The sequence below is a fragment of the Alosa alosa genome, chromosome 4 (assembly GCF_017589495.1).
Source record: "Alosa alosa isolate M-15738 ecotype Scorff River chromosome 4, AALO_Geno_1.1, whole genome shotgun sequence".
NCBI lineage: Eukaryota > Metazoa > Chordata > Actinopteri > Clupeiformes > Clupeidae > Alosa > Alosa alosa.
Window position 1 is genome coordinate 27,682,929 of NC_063192.1, and position 24,601 is coordinate 27,707,529.

The 24,601-nt window shown below is 43.3% G+C and overlaps 1 protein-coding gene across 1 annotated transcript in view; it reads right to left on the bottom strand.

Annotated features, from left to right (window-relative positions):
* plcg1 (phospholipase C, gamma 1) overlaps positions 1-24,601 on the bottom strand; it is a gene marked incomplete at its 3' end in the record, with an annotated part of 35,011 nt that overhangs the window by 9,493 nt on the left and 917 nt on the right. The window contains exons 2-17 of the mRNA XM_048241193.1: positions 24,119-24,402; positions 15,071-15,223; positions 14,862-14,955; positions 13,750-13,797; positions 11,886-11,970; positions 11,525-11,608; positions 10,907-10,929; positions 10,405-10,474; positions 9,979-10,080; positions 7,719-7,837; positions 6,403-6,488; positions 5,753-5,873; positions 4,829-4,997; positions 4,125-4,247; positions 3,277-3,378; positions 2,452-2,639 (exon numbers count right to left, since the gene is read on the bottom strand). Coding sequence (XP_048097150.1) covers positions 2,452-2,639; positions 3,277-3,378; positions 4,125-4,247; positions 4,829-4,997; positions 5,753-5,873; positions 6,403-6,488; positions 7,719-7,837; positions 9,979-10,080; positions 10,405-10,474; positions 10,907-10,929; positions 11,525-11,608; positions 11,886-11,970; positions 13,750-13,797; positions 14,862-14,955; positions 15,071-15,223; positions 24,119-24,338 — 1,787 coding nt within the window. The remainder of the gene's footprint in view (positions 1-2,451; positions 2,640-3,276; positions 3,379-4,124; positions 4,248-4,828; positions 4,998-5,752; positions 5,874-6,402; positions 6,489-7,718; positions 7,838-9,978; positions 10,081-10,404; positions 10,475-10,906; positions 10,930-11,524; positions 11,609-11,885; positions 11,971-13,749; positions 13,798-14,861; positions 14,956-15,070; positions 15,224-24,118; positions 24,403-24,601) is intronic.

Genomic DNA, 24,601 nt, shown 5'->3' on the forward strand with positions numbered 1-24,601 from the left:
ATGGAGAACTTTAGTACTTGGTTTTGTGTGGCTCAAGTCAGTGAACAAAAGCCAAAAGCCTAATTCTACCTAGCCTGTGTTAGCATTTCTGTTTTAAAAGTAACAAACGTTTTGGCAAAGTTCTGCATGCAGGGCTTCATTAGCTTGTGCCAGTTTGCAGTATTCCTGAATATTAGTGATCCTCAGACCTCTTCTCTTTTAAGTGTAACGGCCTGCAATATGCAGTCACACATTTAGCACTTAACTGTCCAGGTATATTTCCACTGAGAAATTCTCTTTTTAAGAAAGGCTACTTTGTAGGGTATTTTTTATTTAAATGCTTTCACACATACACACACACGATTAGCACAACATATGCTAGGCCAGCTGCTGCAGATGGCTGACTGGCAGGAGTGAATACCGTGACTCCAGCCCTCGATCAATACCATACCAAACATCCCACTGCCGCCATCGACTTCTCTGGCACAGGGCAGGCCCCTCAACAAAAACAGCCCAGTCAGGACCTCAGGCTCACAACCACCAGCGGGCAATCCCCTAGTAGAAGAGCATCATGGGTAATGAGGTAACATCCCCTCAGCAGCAGTGAATGCCGAGTGTGTGATGGTGTAGCCTACTTTAAAAGAGGCAAGGCTCCACACTGAACTCAAAGCAATCACGTCTAGTATAAGGGGTGAGCTTGCATGTGAGGACACCTAAAACACTTGGCTGTTCTAGCACACTGTGTTGATCTAAATCGAGTGTTTAGCTCACCGTGTGGTCTGACCGCACAGCACTGCACCAAAGTCAAACCCACAACTTTTGACTATTAAGGAGGCCACCCATCATTGAGGCTACCCAATGGCTGATATCTTCTGCAACTAGCTTGTCTGTTAAGGTGTTGGGCAGTGCGGCTAACTCGTTGCATAGCTCTGCACAGTCATAAACACCGCAGGTTTGTGACCTTATAGGTTCAAGCCCAGGAGGGGCGATAGCCGTTTCCAGTCACTACATTGACTTTTTTCAAAATGTAGTAACTGAACAAAAAATGGCCATTTCTTAAAAAAAATAAAATAATAAAAAACACTTCTCCCGTCGAAGAAAGAACCATTTCCTCAAAAGTTGTGTTCTACAACATCAACAACACAACCACACACTAGCAGCACAAGCAGGTGTTACTACCAACACTACTACATACACTAATGTAGCAACATTAAAAATAACTAAGAAAATGCACTGAGATGGTATTCTAGGTCAGAAGGACAGAGAAGCTAATTTTTTTGGCCTGAGAGTAATTCACAAAGCGTTTTTAGTGTTAAAAGTGGCACCTAAGTCTGGGACAGCTTAAAAGTAGTCAAGAGGACTCCGTAAGACCCATCACAGACAATCTTAAAGCAACTGTTTGAATCTGCATGTGCATTTCAAAACATTGCGACGTGGAATGATGCACTTACAGGAGATCTCAATCTTGGTTGAGTGATGGTATTTGATTTATTGCATTTGTAGAAAACTATAAATGCGGGTTATACCAAGCAAATGGGATAATTGTGCATTGTGAGGGATGCTATGATGCCTCCAACAGCCTATACCATTCATTGTCAAGATATTAACTGAATGCATTTCATTGTAAATCAAATTAAATTGTTTCATATCTAATCAAAACACGTCTTCATACAGATTCTTTTAAAAAAAAAATCAAAGATACTGCATCAATCCATAGTGCACCCCTTTCCTTACTATTAGCTTTGTAGCCTGCTGTCTTTATTTACTTATTTGTTTATCTATCGCTTGTCTATCACGGCACTCATGTAGCGCATGCCTTCTCACCAGCACACACCGGTCACACCGGTCACTCATCAGCGGGTAACTGTGGTTTGTTTGTTTGTTTGTTCGTTCATTTCATTTCATGGCCAGAGCATTGTGTGTTCGAGAAGCTTAAATGTTTTTTTTTTTTAAATCTATGCTAGTAAGATATTTTAAAACTTTCAAAAGGTGGGACCTTACTAAAAACATCAGCTATGGAACTTTGGTCAGTCACCGTGGTCACTGCAAGCAAGCTCATGCATGAGAAATGACGTCAACCATAGTAACAGAGCTCTTATCTTGGGAGTTATCATATTACCTTACTAAAAGATGATAAAACCTATTCACCAAGCTGCTTTTAAGAGAAAACTCTTAGTTAAAAACTTTAAGTTTTAGTTTGATTTAGGACTAATCTTAGCAGTAAAATAAAAATGCTTTGTAGATACGGACCCTGGTAGACTTCTTTATCAAACCATTGACTCACCTTCTCACACAAAAACCACATACGTTTAAAGATTAAAACTGACAAGGTTTGCAATCATTACATTAAGAAAAAGGGAAAAAACATCCCTTATCAGGTGACGTAAATTCTGAAAGGTAATATCCCACTGAACGCCTTCTGAGAAGTTCTTTTTATACATGGGTGGGTAGGTGGGTGATGGGTTTCAGTACCAGAAGGACAGGGTGTAGTCTCCCACGAAGGTCTCGCTCTCGCGCACCAGGAAGGAGCCGTCGGGCGCTCCAGTCTCTACGCAGTATTCTGAGAGCAGCCGCTCGGCGATCTGCCGACCGTCACGCCCTGCGCCCAGCTTCCCATGGAACCACTTCTCCGTCACGTGCTGGTCCATGCCGTTACAGACCTGTGAGAGAGAGAGAGAGAGAGAGAGAGAGAAAGAGAAAAAGAGCATGTGATGTGTGCATATGCAGGCAGGAAACATACAGACTGACACCTGTAACCGCTCATGATGGTTCACCACATAGTAGCTTTACAAGTATTTGCCTGATGTTAAAGGTGTAGAATGTGTACCTTCCCTCAGCAATGGGTTACCCTGTGTGTACCATTGTCCTTATCGAAAGAGTTGTGTTTGTTTTAATAACAAGGTTAACACAGTGCTGTCATTAAATGACTCAGAGTCCTGTAAAAGTCTCAGTTCATCAGAGGCATCTACAGGTCTATGAAATGAACCCGATACGGGCCTAAAGGCCTTTTCTGTGCTAACTGAGAGACAAGATGTGTGTTAGTCATAAGACAAGTGTATGACTAACACACCATAATAGAGGAAAGACAAAAAATTAGAGAGCAGAAACATGAACATCTACACATTGTTCTTATTTCATTATTTATACACACAATGAAACAAGAACAGACAGACAGACAGACACAAACACCATGAAAGATGAAAACTAGAACAACCCACAGACCATCTAACCTCACCAACATCCTGCTGAAAGACGAGGGGCAAAAAAAAAAAATTATATAAAAGAAAAAAACTTCACCTCTCTGTGCTCCTCCTCATCATCGTTGCCCTGGTTACTCGTTGTCTCTTCCGAGTAGTAAATCTTGCTACTGGTCAGAACGAAGAAGTGAGGGTACCACTCCTGAGGACAGAGACAAGCAGGCAGAGGTCAAAGCAAGGTCTAACTCTGAACACTTTTAGAGAACACATCACTAGAGAAGAGAGGACACTGACCTTAGCTGATATCTTAGAACAATGTACAGGTTGGACAAGTTGTAATGATTGACTCCAGAGAGGATATGGAGAGTTTCATATATAATATATAAATATATGCCATAGTAAAGTCTACAGAATACATATACAGTATAGCCATATAGGTACATTATGGTATCTTAATTGCTCTAGATATATGCTATTGGTTTACACGAAGAAACAGACTTAAACGTTTTTAATTCTCTAAGAGCTTTCTTGGATGGTTATTAATGACAAATAATTAAAACAATGTATTCACATCAGAAATGGAACAGAGAAAATGCACTAGTTTGTTACGACTGAATTTTTTTTTTTTTTTAAAACGCAATTGCGTAAAACATGTTTGAAACAACGATAAGCAAGGATGCTTTTACAACTCCCATATCTTATTTCCCCTTACCAACCATTCCCCTTACCATCAACAACATACAAAGTGAGTACAAAAGAATAATTGAAAATGTGAGTAATATACACGGACACAGTCCTAAAACAGAGGGAAAAAACAAACTGTGTTTTGACCAATACTTAAAGCTTTTGCACAGCCCTGTGTGTGGGTATCAGGGACAATGACAAGGCAGAGCAGAGTTTCCTTTTGGTTACAGCTCCACATAAGGACACCAAAGACAGAGCACTCACGTGGTTGATTGGATCCTCGAGATACAAGATGCCGTTCTTGATGGAATTACTGATGTCATTCTCAGAGTAGGGCGTTGAGGTGGACACTTCTTCATAGGAACTGCCCTCGGCTAGTTTCTTATGCTATAGAGAAGGATGAAGAGAAGACCTTAAGTACAACTCCTAACACACAATAACTTCACAGTTTCAAGTGGTTAAGTCAAATGAATACAAATATCACCCTTATGACCTGTGACGCCTGCTTTTGGCACTAATAAACAACCTCTACAGGCTATTAAATGTGTATATTCATGTATTCCCATGTAATCATATTTTTTTTCTAAAACAAAATGTCAAATTATTGGCTTGATGGATGAGTGTTATTAATTTGCTATTGGGTCATGACAGAGTTGGTATATTCAAATTTGGGTCACAAGGGAAAAAAAGGTTGAGAACCACTGCTCTACATAATACCAGTTTTCCACATAAGTGTTTATGAGACATACAAATAAGAAACTTTAATGTGTCCATCAGCAGCTTTGTGTTTAGCGTACAGGTAAATCTGAGCCAAATATCAATCCACATGCCTATATCAATAGTTAGAGATACCATCATGTCCCAGTCCCACAGTCTTTTTAAAAAAGGTCATGACCTTGAAAAACAAGTGATCATCCAAAGTGAATGAGAGGAACACCAAGTATGGGAGGGGCCTCTTGGGGTCTCACCTTAATGAGAATCTTCCTCTTGAGCTGATTGGGTGAGGGGAGACCGTCAGCTGAGATGTCCACCGCCTTGGTCAGCAACATCTCTCCAAACACTTTCTTGAAGAAGGTGGCCATGTTCCTCTGTTGGACGATACTGCAGTGGTCTTCGATGGAGAGGATGATGGGATACCTATGGGAGAAGTTGTTCAAAAAGAGCCAATGGGAATGTGCTTTGTTATTTTCTCCATCCCCAATAATCCTTTCTGTGAGCTACTGTGACATTTGACCATCTTCTGTCTGTTCTGTGTGTGCAATTAAAAGAAAAGTGTCTGGTGTTTGTATGTTGGCGATGTATTAGATTGGCCGTTAAAGGGATATTCCACCATTTGGGGAAATACACTAGTTTTCCACTTCCCCTGGGAGTTAAACAACGGAGTTTTACCTAAAAGTGTTTCTGTCAGACTCAGAACAGCTGGATGAACTGGAGAAAGGTAAAAATCAATTGTTTAACTCAAGGGGAGGTGGAAAATGAGTGCAATTCCCCAAATGGTGGTATATCCCTTTAAGATCAAATATCAGTAATTCTTTGCCAGAATTCAGGACTACACCTTTAAAATGCCTCTGCTCCCACTGGCTTTGAGTTATGTTGGAACTGTACTATAAACAGAAACGTTTCAAACATGTTGTTTTTTTACTGAAACAAATAGGTTTCAGTTTATCGGGCATTGAATCACCATATGAGCCTTGGAGCCAAATATGATACTGACTGTAAAGTTAAAAAAAAAAAAAAAAAAAAACACTTTGAAGTCATGCGATGACAGGATATGCAATATCAGATCAACCACATCACCCACATACTTAGAACACCTGACACACACACACACACACACACACGAGAACACACGTGGAAAGAGAGACAAGCATGCATGCTCTTGCTGCACTCACTCAGAGGTGACGAAGGCGTGCTCTTTGATTGTCGCCAGGACGTCAGTAAACCTGATCTTGGTGGTGAGGGTGTGACCATGGTAGATTACAGGCATTCCATCTGGGCCATCCCAGCAGTCCACTGAGGTGGAGGACACAAACACACGCGCACACGCACACACCAAAACAAAACAAATTCTTTAGTCATGGCTAGTGATTGTTTGTTGCCAATGACAGGAAGGGCCAAAAGCTATAATAAAAACAAGTCCATGCTGTTCACACTTAAATCGTCATTCTTTGCCATTCTCATATAATGTGGCTATTATGTCTCTGAGACTGACAGACTGGTCAGGCTAGATGTTTAGACACAAAGCTTAGTTTGCATGGCACATACAGTATACAGACATGTGAGGTTACGGTTGTCCATTTTGATCTTGTTAGCATGGGATGTTCCACCATAATACCCACTTCCTGCACCTTGGTGTGGTTCTATGATTATATGAATAATTTTGACTATGTTAGGAAACATACTGGAAAGGATGTGCATCTTGAAAAAACAACCATGTAGCGAGTGTGAGAATTTTCTGACAGAACAGAAGTGTGTACAGTATAAGTTGAGATGTGTGTGTGTGTGTGTGTGTGTGTGTGTGTGTGTGTGTGTGTGAACTCACACTCAATGCATCTGCAGCCCATCCGCAGGCAGCGAGCGTAGGCCTCCAGAGACGACTCACTAGAGAACTGGTCTCCGGTCAGGTAGCTGAAAACACACAGACAGGCCCACATCATCATCATAAGTGGCAAGGGTGCTGTAAGGTAAAACAAGGCCCACTACTGCAGACACAGGATCAGCAATTCAGAACCCAGGCCACTGTTCCTGCATCTCCCTCACCTTCCTAAGACTCTTTCAATATTATTATTCAACATTCACAAAACCACAAACACCCATCCGAAGGTAGACAGACACACAGCACACAAGCAAGGAGTCCTTATGAGCCCAACACGTGGTATTCAGTGTACACGCACGCACGCACGCACGCACGCACGCACGCAGCCTTTCCACCCACAGTTTATCCCTCCTCCCCGAAACATTATCAAAGCCACATGCAGCACTTTTGTTCCTCCGGCTTATGCATGTGCATTTTGTTTTTTTTGTCAGAGCCGAGGCCACTCTCAGAGCCCACTCTCTTTCTCACACGCCGGTTCAATGGGAGGAAAACCATGTTTCCACTTAGCTGAAACAATCAAAGCCCCACAACTGCCACTGAACTAGAGATGACCTTATGGGCCCATTCCTCTGTCCAGAATCTCATCTGTCCACTGTATCAGATTTTTTTATTCATTCTTTTCAACAGTAAATCCAAATCATGTCGACGCACAGCTAGCAAACAGGAAACCATGCTTGCCATATTAACATAGTGCTGCCGGGTGTTAAACGAGTACGTGAGTAGAGAGCCTCAACACATGACCTTCTGTGCAACATTAGCCTCATTTGAAAATACAGAAATATTGGATGTATTGTATACATTGTATGTTGTAAATATTGTATATGGAGTGAACTTATAACAATATAAATATATGTTATTGCAATATGTATGAATGTGAAAACACATGACTATTGATAATACACTCAAGACAGGTGGTAAATCAGAAACATACAGTACAGCGAGATCTGAATGCACTTTGGCAAACACACCCGTAGTATTCTATAGCCTCGACGGCGTCAGGCCGCACTTACGTGTAGTATTCTATAGCCTCAACAGCATCCGGCCGCACTTACGTGTAGTATTCTATAGCCTCAACAGCATCCGGCCGCACTTACGTGTAGTATTCTATAGCCTCGACGGTGTCGGGCCGCACTTACGTGTAGTATTCTATAGCCTCAACAGCATCCGGCCGCACTTACGTGTAGTATTCTATAGCCTCAACAGCATCCGGCCGCACTTACGTGTAGTATTCTATAGCCTCGACGGCGTCAGGCCGCACTTACGTGTTGTGAGAGGAGCTGATCCAGTAGTGGGACAGTGGGTTGTTCATCTCCTCGGGACGCACCTGGTCCAGTGTGTCGTTCCAGATGGTGTTCTCCTTGGAGAACAGGTAGGAGAGGAACTGGGGGCAGACGGAGGTGTAGGGGTGAATACAGTGGTTTGCAAAAGTATTCCACCCCTCTACAAATCATCACCAGTTTCTACACATATCTACACATATTTTCCCAGTCAGTGTTTTCAGTGTAAATATTTATTCTTGAGGCTAAAATAAGTTGATTGTCTGCTAAAATGTGCTTAAATCCTGCTTGCATGAGTATTCAACTCCTATACATTACTTGGGAAAGAACCCCTTTGGTAAAATGACAACCTTAATTCATTTGATGTGAAACAGTAACAGCTTTGCACATTGTTCTGCAGTGTTTTTCCCCAATTACTCTCGAGAATTTATATGGAACCTCTAGGTTGATAGATGATGGACATGCACCATATGCCATAGATTCTTAGCAGGAATTTGATCAGGGCTTTGACAGAGTCATTCTAATCTAGAAAACGCTCTTTATTGTTTTTGAGCTACTCCAGTCCAGTGTTGTTTTAGCCTTGGGTAATTCTCCTACTGGTAGGCAAAACCTCTCCCAGTTCACCTCAGTTCGTTTTCAATACGTCCTCCGCCCACAAACATGTTTGCAATTTCTGAATCTAGTCCAGACAGGACACCAGGTCACTTGACCATTCACACAACTGTCAGTTATTGTAAAATGCAGAATTGAACTGCACTGCAGATGCTGCCAGACAGCAAGGCTAGTAAAGCTTGTATTTTGGCATTCATCGCTGACAGGCTAGTAGTGGACTTCAAAGTGGTCATGGAGAATAAAAAAATAAATAAAAACATTAAAAAAAATTAAAAAAAAAAAAAAAAAAAAAAAAAAAAAAAGTGGTCATGGCCTTGGGCTACATCCATAACTAAACTATAAATGAATCCAAAACATACTGAAACGGAACAATTTGAAAATGCTAAGTGCCCCTTATTCTTTTAAAAATTCCGGCTTTGCATTTTAATCAGAATCAGCTTTATTGGCCAGGTTTGCATAAACAAACAAGGAATTTGACGCTGGTTAATGTGGTCAACGAATCCGGAAACATCCGAAACCCCATCTAGAAACCCATGTTCCTTTCCTGTTTGAACCACGTCAGTCTGATGTACATCGACTCCCCATGACTGACTTTGATGCTTTTGGATATGTTTTATTAATTCAGGTCTTTATGAGTGGCTAATGACTATATATGACTTTCTGGTTTACAGGGACTTGAACATGATTTTGTCTCTTCAGGAACACAACTGTTAAAATAAAATAAGGGAAATCAAATGTGGAACGTGTTGACATTTTAATATTTAAGAAATAAAACATCAGCACAGACTGAGTCTGTTAAACACAGAAGCCCACTGCTGCAAAAAACAAGGTTATGAGTTTTGACTCTACGTGTGTGGAAACTTCAAAAATCATTATCCATCATAACAAAAAGGTTATTTCAGGTTATATTAGTGATACTTCTCAGCTTTACATCTCTTCTCGAGAGGAAATACAACCACAAAGAGGTCATCACTTCATAGGAATTCAGTGGCCTCATAATAAACCACTGAAACATGCTGACATCTTTGCAGTCTGCAAATCACACAGGTAGCCTAGTTGTTGCGATACAAACTCGATTTAGAGTCGCAAAAAAATAACTGGGTTTGTAAAGTTGCAATGGCATCAAAAATCAAATCTTGAGAGAGCGAGAGAAATGACCGTCGAACACAAAGAGAGCAGCAGGCGAGTTGTGTGGGAAGAAAAAAAGACCTCAAGGTGTTACAGACGAGGGGCGTTTGCTGATAGAGTGGGTGTCAGTACTTTCATCTCGTAGAAAAAAAGGTTTCAGTTCCTTCACGCAGGTGGTATTACACATCTTGGCTTGTAAAGTGCTGCCATATTAATATTTTATAAAAGATTAGTTTTTTCTCAAGATCAGTTTAAACCATTTCCATCGCGCGTCCATACAACAAAGGACAAAGTCCAACCACAACCCAATAGGTCCAGATGAATGCACCTCAGACTACGCTCTAGATCCACTAAGAACTGTGTGTGCCCATCCCTGTAGTGACCTGTGACCGAGTGAGGGACTGCCTAAGAGAGTATGGCCACAGAGTGAAAGAAAAAAAAGAACAGACAACTATGAGATTTGAGAAAAGTAAGGAGTAAGAGACAGTGTTTGAGGGAGCCTCACTTCATCTTGGAAGAAATACGGCTGCTCGATCTCCCTCAGGGGATCCTTCAGGTAGTTGAACATGAACTCTTGCACCTTGTTGTTATCTGTGGCCCACATCTCCTGCAGACGTGCACATGGACACAGAGAGAGAGAGAGAGAGAAAGAAAGAAAAGAAAGAGAAAGAGAGAGAGAGAGAGAGAGAAAGAAAGAAAGAAAGAAAGAAAGAAAGAAAGAAAGAAAGAAAGAGAGAGAGAAAGGGAGGAGAAAGTGAGAGTCAGTGCTGCTGAAACCTTACACTACTTCAGAGATCTCTCTCCAGCTATATAACTATGCAGCTATGTATCCATCCAGCTGTACTCCATGACATCATATATAGTCTTATACATGGGGCTGAATTTGAGATTTCTCCCAGCCACCCTCAGACCACCCTGACTGCAGGCCTACCTTCTGCTGCTCCATGAGGAAACCTTTGAAATCTTCCAGCGTAATCTTCTGCTCTGGCCGGTCTGTGTACCTGTGGGAGGAGAGCAGAGTTGGGGTTGGACACTACACACATCATTACGTCATGACACAACAACTACATGAAGTTTTGTAGAAAGGAACGGAGCTGGAATGAAGGAATGAATGAAGGTAAAAGAGAGGTAAGAAAAAGAAAGGGATATAGAAAGGCGGAAAGAAAGAAGGACGCCTAAACATGTACAGCAGAGGTGACTATGTTTAGCGAAAAAGAAACTGAAAGTAGATTGTTTGTTTGTTTGTTTAATTTAAGGCCATTTCAGTAACTAAGGCTATTTAATGGCCAGAGCATTGTGTGTTATAGAAGCTTAAATATGTTTTTTTGAAATCTATGCTAGTAACACTTGTTCTAAAACAAAACAAAGTAGAAGCTATGGAGAAAATGAAAGGTCATTAAAGGTTTAAGGAGAGCGAGAGAGAGCGGACATACCTCTGCAGAAAAGGAATCTCCATCTGGGAGGTAACACGGGGATAGAGAGATAGAGAGAGAGAGATAGAGAGAGAGAGAGAGAGAGAGAGAGAGTTACAGTATGCACACACTTGCACACAACAGATTACACAAAAACTGCCCACATTCAAATCATACAGAACACAACCCATGAAAATGTTCACATAACAAAACAAAAAAATCATTCATATGTTGACCTCATCATGTCACTATTAATAATGGACATCAATCCTCTGACCAAATGTAGGTTTGATTTTAGTTTAAGTTTGGGGGGGGGGGGTCACTGAAGGTAAAGGTCAGGAGCCTAAGATGGCTTTGGGCATCAGTGGGTCCTAATGGTACAGAGTGGCAAAATTTGAGAGCTTTTTTTTTTTTTTTTTTTTTTAAGCGGTGGGTATTGATCCAGAAGTCATTTGAACACCAGCTGACGGCACTGGCTGATGGGGCTTAAGTGCCCCCGATAGGGATTACTTTTAAGTGGGGTGTGGAGAGGGGGCAGACGGCACCATCATCTGCCCCTCCCGTCCCATTCCCCCCACACAAAGGGCTCATGTTACACCCCCCAGCCCTCAAAATACCCCCTTAATTGAATCAACTCACTGTTTTCTGGGCGTCGAACATTAGGCTGCGATAGAGCTGGGCAAACTGACAGTAAGAGACGTCGCCGTTTCTCAGCTCCGCATCCTGCTCACAAAGGAACCACACAAAGACACACATCTTAACTTCACCACCCAAGCACATAAGTACTAGTTTGTATACAAATCCTTCTGTGGAAATACATAGCCGTTTTTGACAGTTAAAATATCCAGACTATTTTGACAACACATAGATCCTTATTAACATAGAAGTGTTAAAACTAAAGTGTTATCTCTTTAACCATCATTGGTGTGATTCTGTTGTAGTGGGTTGAAGCGGGAATGTGTGTGTGCAAGTGTAAGAGACTCCTCAGCACGAGTGTTACCGGAAGCTTCTCTCGGAGGAACCTCATGTTAGGTACTCTGTAGTTGACCTGACACAGCATGTTCTTCAGATCTTTGCAGGAAATCCTGAAAACAACGTAAATAAGAACACAAAATACAAATGCTTACAATGAGCTGGGCAGGTCAAATTTCAGAAAGCATTTCCGTGTTTACCGAGCTGGACAGGGCCCATTAGAAGGAGATAAAATCTTTAAGCTCAAGCTGAGCTGCAACCTGAATCTGAAAATATTGACAAGGTTCATTTAAATATTAGAGCGTAAAAAAGGCCTCATTCTTGTGGCTGTTTCCTAAAGTTCCTTTGATAATCGCTTTTCAATCTGTGACACACACTCACTGCAGTGTCTGATGGGCAGTCGTGAGAACCAGGAACTCTGTTGGATAGATGTCTAAAGGCTCTCGGCCTGTCTGTGATGGCCAAGGAAACAACCACAGTTCACAACATTGTGTCCACACACACTCCTTCTCACACACTCTCACAGTGTGTGTGTGTGTGTGTGTGTGTGTGTCTTTCTCTCCATCTTCCTCAGTCTCTCAGCGTCTCACTGCTGTCGGTCTCTGTCTGTCTCTCCCCGTTTGCTCTGTGTGTGTGTTCTTGAGTGCTTGAAGGGCACGAGAAGCTCTCTTTGCACACACACACTCATCCTCTGGTTCCGGTTTCCTGAGACAGGAAGTGTGCTCCGGGTTTTCTGCTCCATGCTCTATGCCTGAACCTCTCTCTCTCTCCTCTGCTGCCTCTTCCCCTCTCCAACTCACACTCTCGGTCTCTCACTCAATCCCTTCCCACTAAACTGAACTCACCAACTTCTGTCTGCTGTCTGTGCCTCAGTAAGAACAACCTAGCCCCACTGTGTGTGTGTGTGTGTGTGTGTGTGTGTGTGTTCCTCCAATAAACCACCAGGTCAATAAACGTTCACAGGCAAAGACGGGCATGGGCCATTAATCAAATCCAATATGCTATCACTGTGTGTACCCAACACATGTGCACACCCATGCATGCATGAACGCACACACCCTTCCATGAGCTCATGGAGACCGATCTTGCTTCACACACTCCCAAACACACAGCAGTGTGTGTCCCTCCCTGCCCTCTGTCTCCGCACGCGCCGCACACACACACACACACACACACATCACAGTTTCATCAGCAGTTTAAAGCCGCCCACACAAACAGGGCGCATTTAGGACAACTTGGCCGCCATCCTCCACAGCCGCTGCCTCCGCCGAGAGGCTGGCCTGTCATGACAGCAGCGGCGATTATGCAAGGGGAGGCGCGGAGAGTGCGGCGCAGCCGCGCTACCAAACCATCCGGCTTTCAGCACACGCAAACCTTTTGACCGGTTTATGCTCAGACGGGCCAGGAGCTAAATTTAGCAGAGTCCTCCTGTAAAACACCACGCCCCAACAGTGGCTGTCTGCTCCTAGTGGTGACTTGGAGGTGTCAGCCATGCTATTTTAGAGCTCATGGAACAAGTCGGCCTGCTTCAGACATCCCGCAACACACACCGACAGACAGACAGACACACACACACACCTCAGCGGCTACCTTTGCTTTCTGTGTTAGCATCAGAAGGCTTTTTTTTAATATTGTGGGGGCGGTGACAAAGCAGTTTTGCCACTGTGCCACTAACTGCACCATCTCTCGCCCATGCAACCATGTTTTTCCTGTAACTCAACCACTTGCACATGCAGTGACTAACACAATCCAGGGCATCATAGACTTGGTTACTCAAGGTATACACATACCGAAAGTACATAGCGTACCTTCTCAGTTGCTCTGGATGGAAAATGCTATGTGAAGATACTAATCTAAATGGATTGCAGCAGTCATGCATTTGTGAAACTCACTTGTCTTCCCTGTTGCGATCCACTGAGTAAAACTGCTTCCGTAACCACCTGGGAATGACAACAGGAAGGAATGAAACAGATTACCAATTATATATATATATATATATGGGGGAGAGAGAGAGAGAGAGAGAGAGAGAGAGAGAGAGAGAGAGAGAGAGAGAGAGAGAGAGAGAGAGAGAGAGAGAGAGAGAGAGAGAGAGAGAGAGAGAGAGAGAGAGAGAGAGAGAGAGAGAGAGAGAGAGAGAGAGAGAGAGAGAGAGAGAGAGAGAGAGAGAGAGAGAGAGAGAGAGAGATCTAACGCTAAACATCCGAGAGCAGGATGACCATGAAAAACACAATGACAGGTTATTAGGTCATCTACATCAGTTGTTCTTAAACCTCCCAAAAGTCTTGAGAACCCCTTCTCTCCAACCGGCAAAATTTAATTTTGAGATGCGAGGTGGCAGAGGCACAAAATGTCTTCTCTCATAGCTAAGCTACGTTCAAACCAAAGACACCGTCAATGGCAACCTTTAATAATCTGATTTATAATTTTGCAAGGGATAGCAAGCACTCATTCAATGTATAACTGGCACTCCGGCGACATTGTGTTCTGTAACTGGTAAGCTCACAGATAGTGAGCTAATCAAGCATTCAAGCTAGTCATTGTGGTGTAGGTAGAGATTTGTGTAAACAGAGCATACTTTTGAAGGAACATTATGGAAACAATGTGAATTGTAAGCCTACACCTAGGGCTACTGGATATCCCAGTACTTAAACATGTTGGTCTAAAAACTTTCAGAAAAAAAATGGTCTTTAATTCAGACTGCAAATCATTTCGCGACCCCTCCCATATTTTTGCCGACCTCCAGTTTAAGAACAACTGATCTACACAGGGAGAAGACAGACAGCCACATAATTTAGTGGACAAACACACTCAGAGAGACACACACACACACACACACACACACACACACACACAGAGAGAGACCGACCCATAGAGAGAATAATGGATGGACAGACAAAAAAACAACACTCATGAGGAAGAGGGAAAGATAAAGATAGGTTGTTGGGTCATCTACACAGTAAAAAGACTGACAGTCAAAAAAATTAGTGGACAGGGACAGACAGACCTCTCTATCTGCAGAGGAGTGGGAGACTTGAGTGTGTCGGCCACCAGCCATGTCAGGCCTTTCACCCACATCAGCATCTCCTCATCCGACGTGGCTAGGATACCAAGGTCAAAGGTCAATTAGCAATTAGCAGCGTGTGAATATATTTGTGTATATAGGGGAGTGTGTGTACGTGTACTGTAGTTTTATGTGTGTGTGTTCCAGCCTACCTGCCAGGCTGAGGGACTTGAGACGAAACTCGGTCCCATAGAGAATGACGAAGCAGTGGCTGGTGTCCAGTCGAGCAGCCGAATCCTCCATGTAGCGCTCAAAGTCACGCGACTTCAGCCCCGGCCGGATCTCCTTGATCTCTCTGATATCAACTGCCAGGAGAGAGGAGGAGAGCAGAGGGAAAAAATGTGTGTCAGCTTGGAAACACATGGAGAGAGGTGGGGGGGAGAGAGAGAGAGAGAGGAGAGAGAGAATCCTCCACCATGTGGGCCTTTCTTCCTGTCTGTCTGTGAATGCCTGACTGAGCTGTGCATTTAATTTACCCCAAAATGCTAGAGCTCACTTTAGCCAATGTATTATTCATTCCAACAGATGTTGATAGATAGATACTTTATTGATCCCCAAGAGAAATTCAAGTTGCAGAGTCATTGCTGAAATTACTAGATTGCAAATGAAAATGTTTGCATCACTGATTTATGATTTAAAAATATTTCATTCTAGATCAGTAGTTTGGGTCTATTCATAGAGAAAGTAACATTTGACTTCCTCTGGCTATTCTTGTGTAACATAGTCCCCAAATATTAAATCTGTATGTGGCTTAATGGTAAACCAAGACCTTACCACAGCAGGGCTCTACAGTGCGCCCATTTCACTCGCACATGCGAGTAAAAATGATGGCGTGTCAGTAAAAATATTTAGACGCACAGGTGTAAATGACTTCTAACCATGTCAATGTTTGTCTACAAAATACACCGCGATCGAGAAAAATTCATGGTGCAAACCATAGAATCACGTTGCAAACGCAGCATAAAAACTACACCTCCCATCAACGTCAGCAGCTTCGCGTTGCTTTACCTTGTTTGTGACTCTCTACTCAACTTCAAATTCAAGGGCGCGCAGAAAGAGCAGTAAGTTAGACCAGCCAGCCAATACGCAAAGCAGAACTAATTTCTTCAATCCACCAAATTAATCGGAGAAATGTAAATGTACCAACAACCACAAAAGATACAAGAGGAACAGGATTAGATTCTGAGAATGCAGTGAGAGAAGGAAAGGTAACATGCCTTTTAGCCCAGTTGACGGATTGGCTGCAATATGCGAAATATAGCTGTAGTAAACAGGGACAAAAGTAGCCTCCCGTAAAACTCCCGTTTTCTTCAAAGGTAGAATGTTACTCCAGGCTTCCATGCATGCTTGTTTTACACCGAATAGTGCAAAACAAAGTAACATTTGCCTACTGCCCCAATCAATGCAGATATTTTAAATAAATATAAATAGTCTAATCAAAGTATATGTTGGGCTTTGTCTGTGCTTCTAATTTTTTTAACTTGTTCTCCCAACTGTCTGTCTGTCTGTCTGTCTGCCTGTGGCTAGGCCTGAGGTCAGATGTATTTCACCCAACACATGCAGACCTGCTGCTCAATGGAGCAACAGAGGGAGGAAACCAAACCTCTAAAGAGCTTTTTTGGCAGAGATGCATCGTCCTCAATAGGATGCTGCTGCTAAACTAACATAACTGTGTGGTGTATGTGTGTCTGTATTAGTTGGCATATTTCAAGAAAAATATGCTATACTTATCTGTAAAATACCATATTTGTTAGACTACTGATGTAAAACATGACTGTTCATGATTGGATGATTATTTGGAATCTGGGTGCCGAATGAATGTGAAACGTGTGTAGATGTGTGCATGCCTGCATGCACGTGTATGTTTGCAGCAGAAAGGCACACCTCTATACAGAAGCAACAAACGCTACAAGATCAACCTTCACAACCCCTCTTCTCATCAGCCAATGAACTGAATGTGGAATAAGGTCAGCAATACCACAGTATACCCACTGCAGAACACTAGACTACATCACTGTATGAGCCCATCAACTGAATGTGTGACTGACTGCATGACTGTTGTGTTCCGTGTCTGACCCACACAATCGAACAGTGATAAGGCGAAGAGCCAGCACAGAAGTGGCCTAGTTTGGGTTTTTTGTCTCATGTGATCTCAATCTAAAGTTTTTCTCCCCTCCAGGGCTGGTCTGTGCTCTTTCTCACACACACACACACACACACACACACACACACCTTGCAGTGTGTCTCAGTGTGAGCTCGGGCTCTTGTGTGAGGCAAAGAATGCTGCTCCCGCTCCTCTTCCTGCCCAGAAACCACTCTTCCTGTGCTGTGCTGTGCTGCTGCTGCCTGCCACACACACACACACACACACACACACACACACACACACACACACACACACACACACACACACCCCACCCACACCCCACACCCCACCCACACACCCCCACCCCACCCACACCCACACCCACACACACCCACACACCACACACACACACACACACAGTGTGCGTGACACATCCAGTCTACCTGAGAGTGAGCCAATTATAAGAATATGTGTGAATTTCACGTGCTGTTCTTTTCCGCTCTTACACACACAACCTGTGTGTTTGAGATGGACGCTGTTAATCACTATTCACCTGACAGGCAGTCTCTTAGCACCTCTATCCGAGAGAACGAGAGAAAGAGAGAAGGAAACAGAATACCAAAAAGACCAAACATCCATAAACAACAACACTTTCTAAACTTCAAGGAAACATCACCTACCCATCCCCCTCTGGGAGCTCTGTGCTCTGTTCTAGAATCTTTGGTTTGATCCATGTTCACCCGCCACAGAGAGGCTGTTGCAACTCTCCAACAGGGATCATTTGATGACTGGTTACTTGGACTACGTCTACACGAAACTGCCGGGTGAATTTTCTCTTACCGCTTTCACACCTTTAACGATACCGGTAAAGACACTTAATGCTTCTGAGGATTCAGGAAACTCGAGGAGAAAATACTTTGAATTGAACTCCTAATTTTGTCATTGATCGTTTAGGTTGTCGTCATGGCAAAAAGCATATGCATGCATCATAGGGAGGGAGCCCTGTTGCAGTCCGAGTGACCATGAGGGTGAAGTCAAGGACGCTGCACTCCTTCCTCCCATCTCATCTCTCCAGTCAGGTCTAAGAAAGATCTAAAATAGCCCTCTTAGTGAGGATGAGCCAACCTGGGTTGGGGGGGGGTCTCCTGGCTGAGGAAAGGGGGTTTGTGGGACACTGTGGTCATCTTGTGGCAGACCACTGTGTGAGTCCAGCAGACTTTCCACAGGGGCGAGTGTGTGTGCATCTGCCCGAAACACACACCATCCTGCCCAGCGACTCTGCTTCTAAGAGTGCAGCCTTCGTACACGTTCTTCAAATGTCAGCAAGTATCAGAGGTATGCACTTGCGCGCGCGCACACACACACGCACACACGCACACACACACACACCCCCCAGGCTGCGGTTCACACCTTTACCATACCCAACTGTTGAGATATATATTTCACACAACATTCAGGGCGCTTATTTGAATGACAGGCTAAGGGCAATGTCGGGGAAACGAGTTTCTTGTAACTTAAACTATTGTGTGGCATGTGGGAACACTGCACAGACTGAGCTGATGTTTGTGCTTGGGATCTTGCATGGGATATTAAATTGGCAAAACAATTAATTAAAACAGCTTTGGTTCGATCATTTTTTTTAGCTCTTTGCCATACTTTGCTCTTCATTCGGCCCGATATACAAATGAAGGCCCTTGGACTCCCTCACTATTAAGCCACATTCAGACACACCAATTCTAATCGTCCGTTCCGTTTGTACATGCTGAGAACTTGTGACAACCCACAACTTGTGAAATAACTGCAACTGACCTCTGAAACAAGACCAACTGCTGACCAACATGATCAGTCACACTTCTTTGAAAAGTTGTTTGTTGGTGCGCACATCCAAGGCAGGTGCTGGACAAAAAGTGCTAAGCATGTGCTGGTGAATAGTCATTAAAAAATCCTGATGGGAGCAAGTGTGCGGACATTCCACCCTCTTTTCATTTTATAGCCAGTCACACTTCTTTCCCTTAAGATTATAAAGTGGTACTCTGGAGTTTTTGTCTAACATTACCCAACAACCAACAAAATTGCCATACAAACAACAGCAGCGGCAGCAGCAGCACAGCCACCGTCTTCTTACACTTCTGCGTATATAAGTACCATGTAACTACCATGGTCGGGGGCTGGCGGTCTTTTGCCCACTGCTGCTATGGTCAAGCATAGTGAAACAGGAACTGTCACAATAGGCCATTGTTAGGCCCTCCGAGTTCCTATTCGCACAAGAAGAGGCTGTTGAAAAGGCTTTCGTTCACTTCTGCAGAGTATAAGAAAACAAGGTGGTCAAAGGTTATCCAAACCAAAAAGCCACTCAATCCCTTTCATCAATAAGATGTCTTCAGAGAGCTTGGAAACTGAGACAAAAAGTTTACTTTTTGACATATTACCACTGATGAGGTAGAATGTTAGTCAGACATGACCTGAAACACCATCAGATCATTCAGTCAATCGTCCCTGTATAGACTGAAACCAGCTTGTATACCAAATATTAACTAATGATGGTTGCAACAAGTTGCAAATGTGTTACCGCAAAAGTTCAAAAGGCAAATCAACTTCCACCAACTACCACAACCTCTCTGCTGATAAACAATAGTAACGGTCAGAGTTGACATCCTGACAAGTGCCTGCTATTATGCTAAACTAAAAACTTGCTAGCTACTACAGCTGAATAAAGACCCTGCTTATTTGTGCACGAAGTAGGCCATGTAGGGTCTGGAGACACGCAATAGGATAGCGCTACAACTCGTGAGTCCCATGTTTTTTCCCACCAGTGGGGCTAGTTGGCTAGTTGTTTAAACTTTTGCCAACTTAAACAAAGCTTAACTTGAGTCACGCTGATCGCCAGCTGCAGCATCCATCATCTTTGTTTTCAAGTAGCAGGGAATTCGCGCGGAACCGTCGCAACTCTGCCATCATTATGTTAAGCCCACCTATCGACTCTATACACGATGTGATTGGCCTGGTCGAAGTTTAATTTTTCCAGCTCGCAAGCCAACGGAGAGTTGCTAGACTACCCTGTCGCTAGGGTGCGTCTCGATTTCTAGGCTAGGCCATGTCATAAATTCTATGTTGAGATGGTATGAGGGGGAGTGGAGGGGGTTGAAGGTCAAACAAAGGATGAAATGTTATCGGTTTGGCAATCAGACCAGATCAGAGTCCATGCCGCTCTTCTCTATGGCCTCAGACACTGTAGTCGGTGCAGCAGCTTTGCAAGGGCTTTCACCATGACGACAGCATCCAACTCAGAACCAAAACCAAAGGCCAGATCTAATGCAGACTCAGCTGTACTCCAGTGGGGGGATTCCAAGTACGTGGTTTAGTAATAAACCCAAAAAGGTTAACACCGTGGTATACCTCCTAATAGAACATCCCCCTGCATTCATTCTCCTAGTAACACAAGGCCATTCGGCTCTCCTTTTAGGAGGGATACGCCAAGTTAACTTATCCAGGTTAGTCTCTCAGCACCGTATTTCAAATACCCTGTAGGTGTAGTACACCTCAGAAACACAGGGCCCAGCTCCTTCCACCGGGGCAGGGGGGAGAATCCTAGCTGGCGGTGTGCCTCTGAACTGAATGGCCTGTCCACTCAAAGCTGGGGCTACAGGAAACACAAGACTGAAGTGTGTGGCTGAAAGTCTTCCTGTTGCACTAGTGTGCGCAGAACACACAATAACATGCTTAACACGCATGAAGAAGAAGAAGAAGAAGAAGAAGAAGAAGAAAACACACTCAAATACACACACCACCCTCTCAGACACCAAAGTCTGCTAGGTTGGCAAAGACAAACAGAATGTTCCCTCCTAAAACTGTTCTTTTTTTCTTTTTCTCTGTGTTTGTGGAGTTTCGAGGCATTCTTATTCTGAAGGAGGGGCACCTCCTCGTGCTGTGAGTAGAGCCTATACTTTCCCCAGGCAGATTAAAGGACAAACTCCTAAGTATAGATGCAGAGTTGTCTCACTTAGGTTTATATTCCATGACCATTTGATCTCATCTCATTGAAAATTAGAATGTAACCAAAGGGTGGGGCTGACAAAATACTGTATATCCCTGCCCTTCATTTCAGATGTCTTAATTCACTAAATGCACGATGCATAGAGGAAGTAAAAAAATGTATTTGAACAATTCAACTTCAAAGAACACTTAATCAGTGAAGTCAAGGATGTCCTCAGGAGGAACTGAGAAGTGTTATTTAACCACAAGTCATTCAGCCTTGACTCACTCTAGTGTACACTGCATGACTTTTGGACGGTAATTAAGTGGTGAAACATGGGTCAATTGTGTAAGGCCTAGTTCATGCTGCCGTATCATATGAACAGCACATCACCAGCTGTGGGACATTTCAAACATTCACCATCAACTTGAGTGCCAAAAGAAGATTTGTTGATGACCTGATAAAATGACAACTTTTGACCAAAATGAAGGGGTTACTGTGATTTTCTTCACACTTTCCTAGCATTCACATCCCAATGACTTTCTGTGGTTCCTCAACTGTGCATCAAGCAGCCTGTCCCACATCCCGTATCGGCCATGCACTTCCTAAATCAGTGCCGCTTTACAGTTGTGTGTGATATAAATCAACTCTTGAAGCTTGTTCGCCCCGGCAGGGATCAGAGACTTAAAAGAGGAACACTGTGACATTCTGGTCTAGGCTGAAAGGGAGGTGGGGTGGGGGGGGGGTAAGAGAACACAACTGCAACTCAACCTAGGATAATAAAGTTCCACAGTCCCAACCCCCATCGTAGCAGGAGAACATAATTCACAGAAATATAACCGTCAAAACCACAAACTCAAACAGTCACACACAGTTTCTCGCACACACACGCTTATCTCATGATTAGGGGCAGGTGTTTCTCACAAATTCCCAGGACTCTGCAGCACTTGGAAGAAAAAGAATGCCTTTTGTCCTCATTTAGTCTTGCCAGTAATTCTTGCACATTTCCTTCATAATGTGTGCATGTTTTTTTTCTTCCCTCCCTGGAAATAGGTAAGCAACTGGCCTGAGAATGCTACTTTGAGAAAATAAGTCAACTCCCTCCCGCTCACAAACCTCTCAGCACAGCCAGTTAGCAGAGTAGAACAAAGTAGGTACCCTGAAACAACCTCTGCGAGAGAGAGGAGTGAGAGAGATGTTTCTAACAACAGTGTATCTGCAGGCTGACATTATAATCTTTTTGCGAGTGTGTCTTTCTGGGAACAGGAGAAAGCCAAAGACAGAGGACCAACAACCTCTGAGGACCAACAACCTAGATTCACTAGTGGAATGATGTACATAGCCTAAAGCATCTGGTATGAGATCTTATTTATTCCCCAGCATGGACCCTACTGCTATCCAAGGCTCTATGATAAGCCTACAGCACCGAAAAAATATGTCATGTATGTCAAGAAGAGTGAACTAAGCATCAGGTATACCTTGAACATTTCAGGGATAAGCCTAGATGCAGGCTACTGCATGGTTTTCATCTTTATAAAGGATACACTTCAATAATAGTGTGTTTTCTGTAAGGTAGGCCTACACTAAGACTGTGATTCATTATTAAACGACAGTAATGTACAATATATTAACCCTCACCTAACTGATAGCAACACAGAGATAATGCGGAAAAGTTTTATCCCCAAGCTATCCGGATACTGAATGAGTACTGTAGCAGGAGCACAAGGATGTTCGAAACACCTCATGCACTTTAGACATTTGTTGTTGTTGTTGTTCTTCTTCTATTTGTTTCCTTATTTATTTAGGCCTACACATCGCCATTGCTCAGCTATGAAGACACTGGACTACTACATATACTCATAAACTATAATTGTATGCGACTAACATTTGAATTTTAATTTAATTTAGTTCATTCATTGCAATGGGCCTAGGCTATTTGTTCAAGTTGTCGAAACATCACTAAACCCTCTCATCATCGCGGACAGAAAGTGACCCACCATGTCGCAAAAAGCAATGCTATAACAGTCAGGTTCTTGGGCCCGAATATTTTAAACCCAGTCACCGACGACGGACTATGGAATATGGAGACGGCGCGATATTCCATATCTCTAAAGTTCCCGTTAAAAGCCTGGCTCGGTAGCCTACTTCTGTGCCGCACGGCATACAGCATTAGCCGTTATCACCTATGCTGTTTGTCGTAGGCTATCAAATGACTGCTATGAGCTCACATGTACAACCATCTTCTGAGAGCAGATTACGGACAAAAAAATCGTTTAGCTCTTTTTTCCCTGCGCCTCTGTGCTGCATCCGGAGCAGAGTGCAGCTGTGCGCGGAGGCATCCTGCCGCACGTCAGGCCCAACGCTTGCCTTGTACGCTCATCAGAAGATTGTTTGATATAAACCAGCTCTGCACAGAGACGGCGTATGACAAACCGTTCTCTACACAATTACTTGCGCTTACAGGATGTAAACGGGCCTGCTGTGCAACTGTATACACAACGGCAGGTTTGCCTAGCCTAACTGTGCACCAAACGTCCTCGCAACACAGGCCTCGGTATCTTGTCAGCGCCCAGCATATTTCAGTATTTTGACTAAACCGTTTCTATAGGTGGAGGAGTCTGATTACCAGAAATGAGCAACTAGACTAAATTACAAACAAATCCACATTTGACTTTTAAACAGCATAGGCCTACCACCTACTGATAATAATAAAAGCGACCGCCTTGTTACTACCGTTGCCTATCCCATTGGCGCTACTGATTCCAGAGCACATTTCAAAGTATATTCTACACACCTAGAGAGTAGGTAGGCCATATAAAAAGAGGGATAAACCACTTCATTAGCTTGCATCCAACATTCTCTTTTAAAGAAACCGTAGGCTACAAACCTGTGTAGGTTATAGGCTTTAAACAGAAATGTAGAGGAGACAGGTGTCACTCACCCGGTGTAGGCTACTAACATTTAGAGATTTCGAGTAACATTTTAGGCTACTTAACACCACGTAGACCTAGTCTAGGACACATAACCACCAAGCCAAACCAAAGTCTACCACTTATAATTCTTGAAAATCACAAAAGTGTCAGAAACTGCCAACATTTGTTTCCTCAACTGTTCACTTTCTTAAAGACATGGGCTACTCACTTTCTCCTTCAATCTTGTCTGTGCCCCTTGTCCAAATGATCTGTCGGGTCTCAAGCTTCACTTGAAACGTCCTTCTCTCCGGGCGTTGAGACTTCTTCGAATAAAATAATGTTAGTACGGTCCCCAGTTCCAAATCTCGGTATAGGTTGGTCATTTCTGTGTCGGTGACCGTCCATGCAGGTCCGTTGGAGAAGAAGCCTGGGGCTCCAGCCATGGTCATTTCCCTTGTTTGTTGTCCTTTTCCTTTAGAACAATTTACTGCCTCCTGGGCCTGTGGTAGACACCTGAGAAAATAGAGGAATCTCACAATCTTTGAAGAATCAAACCTCTTTCACAATACAGTGTGGATATATGAAAATGTGCGTTGGGCCACTGTGAGTTTTCAAATGTGAACACAAAAGTGAATGCCAAGGCTATGTTGAATATAGATGCGCCTCGTTATGATATGCCAATTTGCAATAACGTAAACACTGATCAGTAGCA